The 14025-nt window shown below is 36.1% G+C and overlaps 1 protein-coding gene across 1 annotated transcript in view; it reads right to left on the bottom strand.

Annotated features, from left to right (window-relative positions):
* The window catches only part of MYT1L (myelin transcription factor 1 like), a 302946-nt gene that overhangs the window by 3107 nt on the left and 285814 nt on the right, over positions 1 to 14025 (bottom strand). Inside the window, exons 18-20 of the mRNA XM_070955078.1 lie at positions 12294 to 12356; positions 8451 to 8534; positions 2838 to 3059 (exon numbers count right to left, since the gene is read on the bottom strand). Of these exons, the coding sequence (XP_070811179.1) occupies positions 2838 to 3059; positions 8451 to 8534; positions 12294 to 12356 (369 nt within the window). The remainder of the gene's footprint in view (positions 1 to 2837; positions 3060 to 8450; positions 8535 to 12293; positions 12357 to 14025) is intronic.

The following is a 14025-nucleotide window of genomic DNA, read 5'->3' on the forward strand; positions in this document are numbered from 1 at the left end:
GTCTCTTTGGCAATGATATGGAAACAGTTTACTATTATTTTCTGGGATATGTGCATATTTTTTTTTACTCTTTGTTCTCCCTGTAGGCTCCCAATCATCAATTGGTTGCAACCCTGCTTAGTTTTTCTAGGATCAATCAAAGTCTGCTGCGACAATAATTAGAAAAATATTTTCCATAAAAATAAAACTAATAAACTAGTAACTAGTAGGCTTATTGAAACTATCTCTAAATCATATATTTCCAAAGCATATGAATTAATAGCTTGATCCTTATCTTAAAGAAGTGATGTGTATAATTTATACTTATTTTCCCCAATTGATAATAACTTGATTTCATTTCCTTAACACTATCAGGCCAATTAACTGGTTTAAATGCAAGGAAATACAGTCTACTGCTTTAGATACTGGATTGGTTCTGAAACTGTCAAGTACATTTTTGGACCAATACAACAGAAATTTACATTTTAACTAGTAAACAAAGGCATATTGTTCAGTAAATATGAAACACCATTTGTTGTGTCTATTTGCTTAGAAAAAGACCTGTACACATATGAATCTAAAAACTAAAAGATTAAGAGAATTAATCAAGATATAAATGTAATCCATTCCAGAATGTGGAATCGACTATTTATTGGTAGTTTTAAGGTGGATCTTGGTTAAAACCGAACATGGAAGAAAACTGAAAGAAACAAATCTGAAAGTAGATTAATTATAGGAAAGGAAACAAGGTATATATTTTATTTATTTATTTTTATTCCCCCTTTATTATTTTTATAAATAACTCACAGCAGAGAACATACCTAATATACTTTCCTCTTCCTATTTTCCCATCAATGATCCTGTGATCATTGGGTTGGGCTGAGAGAGAAAGTAATTAGCCCAAAACCAAGAGCCGTGGTGGCGCAGTGGTTAGAGTGCAGTACTGCAGGTTACTTCTGCTGATCACTGGCTGCCAGCAGTTTGGCAGATCGAATCTCACCAGGCTCAAGGTTGCCTCAGCCTTCCATCCTTCCGAGGTGGGTAAAATGAGGACACCCAGATTGTTGGGGGCAATATGCTGACTCTGTAAACTGCTTAGAGAGGCTATAAAGCACTGTGAAGCAGTATATAAATCTAACTGCTATTGCCATCACACAGCTGGCCTTTATGCCCAACGTGGGACTAGTCTGATTCCTTAATCGCTGGGCCAAAAGTAATAGATTAATCTCCAGACTGAATGACTGGAAAATGGCATGGATATTGGAAGAGAGTCAAGAATTATGTTATAGATTGTCACAGAAATATGTGGAGTTGCAATTAATAGGACATGTGGAAAAAAGATGCTTGGTTGAAAGAGGTTGTAGATGAGGAAAAAAATTGCATATACAAAAATGCTGCAAAAAATGAAGATAAGAGAAAGATATATTGTGACCTATATAGACAAAGCAAAGAGTGTAATCAAAGGATAAATACTTAAGAATAAAAGTAGCAGAATAAATGCAGATTACTTTTAATGGAAATTAAACAGCATTTGTGGAGCGGATGAAAACAGCTAAAAAGATGCCTTCAGCAGAGGGAATGGAATCAAGAATAAAAGTAAGGAAATTATTTAGGATGAAGCTGAATGCTGGAAGGAGTACAGTATTCTAAAGATTCTAGAATACTAGATTCTAGAGATGTGTTAGTGAGCATAGATGACAAGAGATGTCTTAAGAGTATGGTAAAGAAAGAAGGGATAGGATCAAACATTTAGAAACTGCATGTATGAATGTTGAGTACAAAAACGAATGTTCAGTACAAAACAAGGATGTTAAGGTGGTTTGGTTAATATACTGTAGGGAATTAATAAGTTTGAAATGACAAACCGAATATATAAAGGAAGAATGACTAGGTAGAGAGGAAAGGGAAGACTGAGAAAGTTAAAACTGAATCAAGAAATTATAATTAGAGAACAAAATGCAATAAAGGAAATAATGTATGGGTGTGATGGATCAAGAATGGTTTGCAAGGATAGAAAATATTTAGAAGTATAATGAATAATACTGGTATAAACTAGATTTATTTAGTGTTTCTCTTCTTTTGCCTTACCTCCAATTTATTTTTTTCTGTTTATTACACTATATATATATATATATAAAATTTAGAGTGCAGAACAAAGTACTAATAATTATGATTTAGAATGATCGACAAGATGCTGCACTCCAGATTATCTTGGAAATGATTTTCCTTTTCAAAAAATTCGAAAAATATGAATAATTTTCCAAGCTTGAGCATCTTCCTAAACACAGGGATTCTTAAATATCCTATTCTTTTGTTCAGCGAGTACATTTGAAAAGATTGGGGGCAAAATCACATTCCATAGCAGATTCTCTTGCTTCTGTCCATCCAGAAGCACCTTTACAAAGAAGATAGATAGGACTTTCAATTCAAAATGGAGAAGAATATAGATATTATTGTTCATAAATCTGTGTCTTAGTTGAAGTGAATGGGATCTTTATACACATTAGAGTCCTCTGTGCTCTATGGGTGTATCAGATGAAAAGTTCACAATATGGAACTTTATTGTCAGTTTGTTATATGTAAGCAATACCAGGGGTAGGATATTATTATTATGACAGATTCAGCATTAAATCTGAAATAACCACAGGTTTGAAGTTGTGCAATTTTTATCAACTTATCTGGAACTCTTCCTCACTATGAGGCAACTATGCCTCACAAAATAACAGGTATTAAAACATTATTATAATGCATGCATACTATAACCAACAAGATTCATGTTTATTAAAAATTCACATAGGAACAATAGATAGATGGATGATGGATGGCTAGACAGACTGATAGATAATGCCATTACTCACCTCCTATGTGTAAGAAAGCTACCACTGACGTGTCCAGAGCCATCACATCCTGGTGTTGGACACGACATACCTTCCGTCTTCACTGACTTCCAAGAAAACTGGGAGCCATTCAGATACCCATCCTTTTGCCTTTTAGTAGCAAGAGGGCACCCTGATGCACTACGATGAGATGCATATTTCCCAGTTATGTGACCCTGACCATCACAACCAGGAACTGGACATCTGGATAGCAGATAGATGAAATTAACTTTACTGTCTTGCCATCATATACCTGGCAGCCTCTACAACAAAGTCAAAATAAATCTCACATAAAAAAAAGAACAATCATGCTTTATGGTTTAAAAACAAAACAAAACAATAAGAACACCAACCAAGAAATGCAACGCAAATGTAAAAGATGTTCATGGAATTAAGAAATAACCTTAATAAACTAGCAATGTACATATACTGGAATGTTGTACCACCAATCTGAGAAAGAACTATTACAGTGGAAGCAAATTTGCTCCTTTCTGAATAATAGACAGTAAACACAGTCTTTCTGTGAAGAAAATGGGTGGTTTCTAAATTTGATTAAAAAATAATAATAAATAAGCATGCTAGTGTAGTTAGTAATAATATTCAGATTTTTACAGCAAATGTATATTTTTTATTTTTATTTTTTGGGTATTCAATAGGGAATGTCAATCTATAACTGCTTTTCTAAATAAGCAGACAACAAATATAATATTTATGAATCAGCACTCCATTGACATGGATAGCTCCTTGCTTGTACAAGGAGTACTCAGTCCATTATGAGACTGTACCCTCAGCACAGAAAATGACAATATGAGTTAACTTGTTCCTACAAATATTCAACTTTGGAAAATTACTTGGGAAATATATAGTCTCATTGCTACTATTCGTGTATTTCTTTCTTTCCTCTATGTTTTGCCTGAGAAAGTGATTGGGCCAAACCACTAGTAGAAGATTGACTCTGGTTAGGCTGGCCCATTGGCAAAACAACTATGTTGCTTCTCAAACTCCACCTGCTTCTGGCAAATAGCACATGATTGTACAAACCTATAAGTTCCAAGTATCTATAAAGAGATGGAATAGATTGACTGGTTGTAGAATAAAGAAGAGTGAGAGAGATGGCATGCTTCCCCAAAATTCCTTGTTGATACTTTGCTAGCCAATCCTTTAGATGTCAGGAATCTCCAAAGTCAGATAGTCAACCTTACTCTGAGTAAAACTTGAGCTAGCTTTAACATCACATCCCCCATTTTAATACTTTGCTTGTTTAAAGCCCTTCTACTGTGTTCTTGCAAATTCCAGTAGCCATTGCCTGCAAAATCTGAATGACAATTATCCTTGCCCTGTTTATCTCTGTCTTTATTTTTTGGTCATTTCTCCAGCAGTATCCAATCAGTGGCTGATATCTCAAAAGCCCTGGGGAAATTATGAAGGAAGAAACTAAGCTGATATTTCATCATAGCACTGTATTGTGACCATGTACTCAGAGACTATGTAAGCATTGTTAATAATGTTTTGGATGTCATGTTCTTTCCATCTATTCTTTACCGAGTACCTTGTATGAGAGCAATGCTAAAAATGAAACTACTACACTGTAGAAATGAATGAAATGAATGGAAGCTGAATAAGAGAAGAAAACATTGCTGCAGTAGCTTTCCATTCTGAAAGCATCATTCACCTAAGTGCCCATATGGTTGAAGAGCCAGCATCACATTTCAGTTATTCTTCTCCCTTTCATAACACATGAAGAACATTTTGGCACAGCGTGTTCCTTTTTTTCAGCTTACCCAATTGTACTCTGCTAAGAAATGGAGGGAAAATAGACAGCAGCAATTCCCATGTTCCACTGTGATATAACTTTCTAGGTACTTAATGAGGATGGTTATACATTTATGAACTCAGAATATTTCATTGTTTTGCATTCCCACATCAGAAGTAGGAGAGTCAAAACCTTCAAGTAGTACCCTGTAACATGCACTAGAAAATGTAGGCAGAAACTGGGCAAAGAAATTCAGTGAAACTTTTAAGGTAAAAACCCTCCTTCTCTTTAAATTAAATTAAACAAGTAATTATATTTATATATTTATATGGTGGCACTTCAGCTCCTGCGGTCATTGGGTGAAACGGATTATCTGGACCCTTTTCAGTCTGGCTTCAGGCCTGGCTACAGCACAGAAACTGCCTTGGTCACGCTGATGGATAATTTCTGGCAAGCCCGAGATGGGGGTCATATTCCTCTATCTTGGTGCTACTTGACCTCTCAGCAACTTTCAATACCATTGACCATGGTATCCTTCTGGGACGACTAAGTGACTTGGGAGTGGGAGGCACCGTGTTGCGATGGTTCTCCTCCTATCTCTCTGGTCGGTCACAGTCGGTGTTGGTAGGAGGACAGAGGTCGACCCCTAGGCCCCTCATTTGTGGGGTGCCTCAGGGCTCAGTCCTCTCTCCCCTCCTATTTAACATCTAGATGAAACCGCTGGGTGAAATCATCCGATGATACGGGGTGGGATATCAGCAATATACTGATGATACCCAGCTGTATATCTCCACCCCCCGTCAGTTCAGTGAGGCAGTGGATGTGATGTGCCAGTGCCTGGAGGCTGTGAGGGCCTGGATGGGAGCCAACAGGCTCAGACTTAACCCAGACAAGACCGAATGGCTGTGGGTACTGCCTCCTAAAGACTATGTCGATTGTCCATCCTTGGTCCTGGGGGGGAGAAATTGTCCCCCTCAGAACGGGCTTGCAATCTGGGTGCCCTCCTAGACTCACAGCTAAGATTGGAACAACATCTGATAGCTGTGGCTAGGGGGACCTTTGCACAGGTTTGCCTGGTGCACCAATTGTGACCCTACTTGGATCAGGAGGCTCTCCTCACAGTCACTCATGCCCTTGTCACCTCACGGTTGGATTATTGCAACATGCTCTACATGGGGCTACCCTTGAAAAGTGTTCGGAGACTACAGTTGGTCCAGAATGCAGCCGCGCGAGCTATTGTAGGTACACCTAGATACACTTACATTACATCAATTCTCCGTGAGCTGCACTGGCTCCCTATCGGTCTCCGGACGCAATTCAAGGTGTTGGTTATTACCTTTAAAGCCCTACATGGCTCAGGGCCAGGTTATCTTTGAGACTGCCTTCTACTGCATAGCTCCCAGCAACCGGTAAGATCTCACAGAGCTGGTCTCCTCCGGGTCCCATCAGCTAAACAATGTTGGTTGGTGGGCCCGCGGGGGAGGGCCTTCTCTGTGGCTGCTCCGGCTCTCTGGAACCAATTACCTCCTGAGGTCCGGACCTCCCCCACCCTATTGGCCTTCCGGAAAGCGGTGAAGACCTGGCTTTTCCGGCAGGCCTGGGGCCGTTGATCTCGCTATGGTGATCTTGCGAGACCTGGCCATGGAATGGAGTGTATGGGTTTTTAATGTTTTCTTTCAAAAAATTTTTACGGGATATTGTTCTTATTGTTTTTTTGTTGTAAGCCGCCCACAGTCCCTAGGGAGTTGGGCGGCATAAAAATGTGACTAATAAATAAATAATAAATAAATAAATAAATAAATATTATTGTTGCTTGGCCAGGATTGAAGTCATACAAAGATGCTGATACATTTTAAATAGAGGAAAGTTAAGCAGCAATGAAAAGCAACTTCCCTTGAAAAGAATGTATTCTACTGAGGAGGTAGGCTGACACTAAGACTCTGATATGTAATATGGCAGCCAAATAGACTGGGCATAGGCAAACCAGACAGGAGGAAGCAGTTATTGAGAAGAATATAACTCGTGATCTTGACAAAATAACCCAAAATTGAACAGAACAAAAATTAAATTCAAAGGAATACCAGGTGGAAAAAAACAGAAGACACATCAGCTGTGGCTCTAGAGTGGTGATTGGCTGGTGCTCACTGTGAAAGGTTGGGAAAGTTGGGTAGTAAGAGGTTAACCCTTAGGAAAACCAAGTGAAACACTAGATTTGGAGCAAAAATCCATGGCAGAATCATTAATGTAGAAAATCCTCTTTTGCTGCAAACACTAACTACTACTACTTCCACTATTGCCATAGATATAGAAGAACTTTTCTTCCTTTTGTTGATATCATTATTGGACTAAGGATGTAATGGTGAAAGGACCATTATTTCTGTTTTTGCAACCTTCTGGATTCCTAGCCAGGACAAATAAGTATAGCTTTTCTTTGCAATAAGAGTCAGACATTCCCTTAGGACATTAGCAGGTGTATTATAAATGATGCAGGAAAGAAATAAAGTATAAGACAACTGAAAAAAATGTAGTGGGGTGACATTCCCTATTAAATATGGGATGGTGGGACAACATTGCTTAGGGACTGAAAAAAGACACGAGAAGAGACATAACTAATAAGGCATTACATTTATTTATACAATTAAAAAGAAGCTTATGTAGCACAATAAATTACTTATTGAGAGAGAAGGACTAACTAAACTGAGAAATTGTATGTACGTATTTAAATTTCTATAGACCCCTATCTCAAATTTAGCATCCATGTTGAAATAAGATAAAAGAAATGAAAGATATAGAACAAACAAATTGACTGAATGAAGTTCAAGGAAACATGGGAACAGATGAAGAATTCTAAAAAAGCATATCTGAACTACAATGAAATCGGATAGCAATGACTGTGAAGATATATACACATTTATTTCCCTTTTGGCCCTCCAAACAGTTCAGCTGGGTAATCCGTCATCAAATGCACTGATTTGAAGATAGAATGTTGAACCCAGTCATCAAGGTCCATTTTACTGTACCCCACATTTTTTCCTCTGTCTGTGCACATGATATCCTGCTTTTTCCAGAATGACTTCCTGAACTTCAAATTGGAGGTTCATGTGATTTTCTTTAGAATAATTTGTATAGTAAGATGTCTTGTTTCTGGTAAGTGAAAAGATGCTCCATGAATGTGATGCCGAATGTTATTTGGCATCACATTCAGGATTCATTCTGAATCAAAGCATTGCCCTAATAATTATGATTGCTCTGAAAATTACAGTATTGATGTAATTGTAATTTTTACTATTTTGTCACCTGAAGACTCTACTAAAAAAAGAAACAAGAAACATCCTCCTATTTTCAATATTTCTCTTTTCCACTGTATTTTTAATGGTTCTTTTGTAATTGCTGCTTTATAAAAATCCTTCCTGGACAAATAAAAATGGTATGTGTGTGTGGTGATGTGGTGTCAACAAATGATACACAAACATTTGTACATAAAAAGAAAATGGCTTTGATCCAACATAATTTCTTGCTGTTGCCTATGACAAGAGAAAGCTTTCTTCATATTCTGTCTCATGACCAGGCATGAAAAATATGCGAATACATTGTGTTACTGGATAATATTCTAGTATGTTACACTTCTTTACCAAAACAAGTTTCTTCTAGCTTGTACTGGATAACTCTCTCGTTTATTATTTGGTAGAATTATATGATAAGAAATTGAACAAGATAACCCTAATTATATAGATACATAAGCTTAAAAATGACCAAAATTTATACATATGGGAGAGCATTATCATTCAATTATAAGAGAAAACCAACAGTTGATTAAATCATATATAGTGATCCATACTTACCTAATTGGCTCTTGATCTTCCTTGTCTTCTTTACTTTGTACTATTCTAATTCCACTTTTCTTTGCTCGTGGACAACCAGAAAGACTGAATAAAGAAAATCAATGAAATTATTTATTTCTAGACATAATCAACTAATCTAAAAAAAATGCACATTGAATAAAAATGACATGCAGGTTAAATTCTTTCTATCTTTTTACTTTTTTTAAATGAAAGAACAATGGCAAGAATTAACCACAAGAGGGAACTCATCTTTCATTAGATGTGAATATAGGCTCAGGTTTAAGAGTAATAAGAAAAGAATAGCTATTTTTAATGAAATCTCAAATGCTGATTTTCAGAGAACGCTGAATCACGAAAATCAGAAAGTTATATACATTTTGCAGTTAGTATAATTGAATCATACTTTTCTAGGGTTGTGAAGTATTCTTCCTTTGCCAACCACTTCATCTCTAAACCACAAAGTAAAAAAAAAAACCACTGTAAATGTATTACTTTTTCATTAATGCCAACCTTTATCCTAATATAAGAAATTTACTTGTAAGTGAATATTCATCACTACTATAAATTCAAAATGTATTCCTAGTACTTGTTTTTTTACACTGAAGTTAAATTGGGCTTCTCATACAAAGGAAGCTGTATCATCTATATCAAACTCTTCCATATGAAGGAATGCAAGGATTTCATAGCAATCCAAATAAACCCTTTCAACATGCCATTTCACCCAATTTCTGCACATTGACTGTGCCTGAGCAATTCTATTGAGCCTGTGGGTATAATCCAAGCAAAATGCAGATTCTCATAGTCAATAAACATATACACTTCTTATAGGCATAGTCAATATATTTTATGGAGAAACTAATGGAGACAGAAAGTATAATTTAATTAACCCTCCACATATGTCTTAATATACTATAAAAAGCCTACTGTTTATAAAATGAGTAAATAAATTAGAAAGGTACAACACATGAAATGAACCAGAAATTAACTGGGCAAAACAGCATCTGGATTAAGCTCTTCCATGTCTAGGAATGCAAATCCTTTTATGTGACATCTGCACAATATTAGTTATTCCACTCTAGTCAGCAAATGATGCTGAATGGAGATAAATACATTTCATTCTAATTATTATCTGACCCAGAAACACTGTTTTTATCCATGGTAGCCCTGTGATACATAAAAATGTATAGACTTAGCTAATGAGAGGTTCTTGATTTTAAACATAATAAAGAATCAAAATTCCTAAAGGCCTAAATCACAATATGGGATAATTGTTTGCCTCTCCTAATCTCTCCTAATCACTAATGAATGAGTTTAGCAAATAATGTTTATGAATAGTATAAATAAGGCAGATCTATACATTCATATTTGACTCCTTCAGACAAATGTGGTCAAGAAAGACTCTACAGCAAGCCAGATATATCTAATGAAGTTTAATGAAATCTTTGGAATGTAAGTCAATTGGTAGAAGCTTTCTTTAGTCCTCTGGGTTTTTTTTTTAAAAAAAAACAGCAAGACTATAAGAAGTAATGCCAGATCATTGTTTCCTGTAGTGGCCAGCCTGAAGCTCTGGGGTGCTCATAAGCAAAAGAGGAATATATAGCTTACTGCTTCAATTGTCCTCCTAGAGATAAATTAACTCCCAAGAACTATAGATCTGTTTTCCATGAAATTATCCAATCTCCTTTTAAAGAGTCCAAGTTTATCTAATGAATTTCACAGGTAAATTATACAGTAGATAGATGGGGAAAAAATTGTCCATTCTTTCCAGTTAGCTTCATCAGATGGCTGAATTTCCTCATGTTTTAAGGAAGTACCAAACCTTTTCGTGTTCTCTATCTCTGTGTCCTTAAACATGACATTCTTGTTGCCTTTTTTCTAGGCTATAGAGTTCCAAATGTACTACAGATAGTCCTCAACTTACAACAGTTTGTTTAGTGATCATTCAAAGTTACAATGGCTTTGAAAAATATGACTTATGTCCGTTTTTTCATAGTTATGACCTTTGCAGCATCTGCATGATCATGTGATCAAAATTCAGATGCTTGGCAACTGGTTCATATTTATGACGTTTGCTGTGTCTCAGGATCATGTGATCACCTTTTGCGACCTTCTGACAAGCAAAGTCAATGGGGAAGGCAGAGTCACTTAATAATGAGGTTACTAACTTATCAACCAAAGTGATTCACTTAATAATTGTGGCAAGAAAAGTAGTAAAATTGGACAAAACTCACTTAACAAATGTCTCAACAGACATTAACAACAGAAAATTTGGGCTCAATTGTGGTCCAAAGCCGAGGACTACCTGTAGACTTTTGTCATAAAGCAAGTGTTTGAGACCTCTTATTCTTATGTTTTCCTTCTGTACTTTTCAAAGGTAGCAACCAGAATTTACATGGTATTCTATTGCAGATGCAACATATATTTGTATAACAGCATTACAAGGTTTGCAGTTTCATTTCCAATCTTAATGATCCCTAGCACTGAATTTGTCTTTTACCACAGCTACACAATAAATGAACATCTTTTTCTGATTTTTCACTACACCCCTAACATTTTTTTTCCAGATGCTATCCCTATCCTATCTCCTGGGGCAGGGCAGGGAGGTTCCAATCTGAATCACTTTGTACATATATAATTGAACTACATTTTCATTTAGTTGACCATTCATCCAGTATTAAAGAGATTCTTCTGAAGCTCTTCACAATCATGTTTGGTTTCCATCGCTCCAATTAATTTACTATTTCCTGCAAATATAGCCAGCTTATTCTTTATAGCTAAATCAGAAAAAAATGTAGAAAATAAAAGGCACTGGTCCCAACACTAATTCTTAAGAAGTTCTTATTTTCGCCACTTAGAAAACTGCCCACATATTCCTATTCTCTCTTTGTTGTTTTAATAATTAGCAACCTGGTTTTGGGAAAAACTTAGATTTAATATATATAGTCCCTCAATTAACTTTTAATCCATTTTCACCTATACATTTTCATATTGGTATTTGTATGAAATATGATTTCTATATTCTATACTTGACACTCTATAAAGCAGGCAGCAGATTATTTACTGATATATAACTATGGTGGAAATATTTAAGAGCCTTGGTGACGCAGTGGACTAAAGTGCTGTTAAGTAGTACCAGCTGCCTGCAATTACTGCAAGTTCAAATCTCACCAGGCTCAAGGTTGACTCAGCCTTCCATCCTTTCGAGGTAGGTAAAATGAGGACCCGGATTGTGGGGGCAATAAACTGACTTTATATAAAAAAGAACACCGCTTGGGGGTGCCCGAAAGCCCTACTAAGCAGATATATACAAAAAGTATGAAGGCTATTGCTTAACGCATTGTAAGCCACCCTAAGTCTCCGGAGAAGGGCGGCATTTTTAATCGAATCAATCAATCAATCAATCAATCAATCAATCAATCAATCAATCCATTTACCTTATCATCTATTTCTGATTCAAGCACTTTAGAATCTATGCTACATTTTAATTGGTTGTTGCTATTTTTTTTCGGTATCTGATGTGGAAATATGTTACATTTAAGAACCTATTACACTGGCATCTTAATTTATTTACCTTGCTAAGTAGGTAAATTATTTGTGATTTTGCTTTAGTACTATGTTAGACCTTAATTGTTTATAGTATAATTAATTGTTTGGAACTGAATGCTGAATTGTTTTGGAGATTTAATCATTGTTATGATGAACTTAATTGCTATTTTGTATCTGCTATGAATTTATATTAAGTACAGCAACTGTAGGAAAATGATCTTATGACTTGAAATCACTTGCTGTTAGTGTCTTTTTCTTGGAAACTGTTGTCACAAAAAAAATCACTTTTGTACATACCTTCGATGTGAAGCATAATTCCCCGTAATGTGTCCAGAGCCATCACAACCAGGAGTTGGACACCTAAAATAAAGAAGTAACAACAACATTAATTGAACAATTTTCTCTAGAAAAATAAAAATCTTACATACCAAATATTTGTTATTATTTTAATCTTAATATTGCAAATATTATTTTTTTTTTGCTTTAATTTATATGCCACCCTTTTCCGGAGACTCAGGGTGGCTTACAATGCGTTAAGCAATAGCCTTCATACTTTTGTATATTTATACAAAGTCAGCTTATTGCCCCCACAATCTGGGTCCTCATTTTACCTACCTTTAAAAGGATGGAAGGCTGAGTCAACCTTGAGCCTGGTGAGATTTGAACTTGCAGTAATTGCAAGCAGCAGATGTTAATAACAGTGCTTTAGTCCACTGTACTAACCAAGGCTCATTTTTGTTCAAGGCTCAATTTTGTTCACTAGCTGGAGAAAACTGTTATTAATTAAAATGGAAAAAGTTTCATTTTTAGATCGATCATCCATTAGTGACTATATATTTAAATACCCACTAGGAGCATATTCTCAGTGGGCCTATCTCGCATTTGCCACAGTTATTATTTTCCATTGGCTTGCGTCTTCTTCTGTGCTAAGCCCTGATGCTAAAGTATTGTTGACTTCTCAGCTCAAACCTCTGAAACTAAAAGAAACAATCCACAAAATGTTATAGTAGCACACAAATGTATTAATAATTAGATATGGTATCTTGTAGATGGCGTCACAAGCTGGATCGTGACATATTGTGACGTTTTTTGCCTTTGTGGAGCCGGGATGGGCATGGCCTGCACGTAACGTATCCGGCTTGCAGGCCGCCAGTTTGACAGGCCTATAAATGTAGATGATTACATCAAAATAATGAATGCTATAAATTAAGTAGGATAATTCATTTTAGCCATAGGAAATATTTTAATAAATTGAAAGTAATACTCATGAAATAAAGTGTATCTAAAATACAGATACTGCCCTCTTGTGACAAAAGCCACAACTTGCATTTAGAGTCTACAGGATTTAAAAATTATAGTTTACATCTCAGTCTGTCATATATTTTTATAGCGTTGAAAATATCTAGAAATTAACCCATTGTATATAATATCTCAAGGGAACGCAGTGGCTCAGTGGCTAAGACACTGAGCTTGTCGATCGAAAGGTTGGCAGTTCAGCAGTTCGAATCCCTGGTGTTGTGTAACGGGGTGAGCTCCCGTTAATAGTCCCAGGTTCTGCCAACCTAGCAGTTTGAAAGCACATAAAAAATGCAAGTAAAAAAATAGGGACCACCTTAGGTGGGAAGGTAACAGCGTTCTGTGCGCCTTTGGCGTTTAATCATGCCAGCCACATGACCACGGAGACGTCTTCGGACAGCACTGGCTCTTCGGCTTAGAAACGGAGACGAGCACTGTCCCCTAGAGTCAGGAACGACTAGCACATATGTGCGAGGGGAACCTTTACCTTTACCTATATAGTATCTCACTCTAGAGCTTTACAACTAATAATAAAACTAAAATCTAAGCATGTTAAAACAATTCAAATATGCTCAACTAGCACATTTAGAAAATCATATTTTTATCCTCTACTTGACAAATCACAAACTTCAGAGTTCAAAAGTTGAAGTCTATTTAGCTGAACTTTCAGCAAAACCAATATATGATCTCCTATACATATTCACACATGATAGACCCACAAACTCTGATACTT

This window comes from Pituophis catenifer, unplaced genomic scaffold, assembly GCF_029215685.1.
Source record: "Pituophis catenifer annectens isolate HBS135680 unplaced genomic scaffold, rPitCat1.0.hap2 SCAF_1, whole genome shotgun sequence".
Taxonomy (NCBI): domain Eukaryota; kingdom Metazoa; phylum Chordata; class Lepidosauria; order Squamata; family Colubridae; genus Pituophis; species Pituophis catenifer.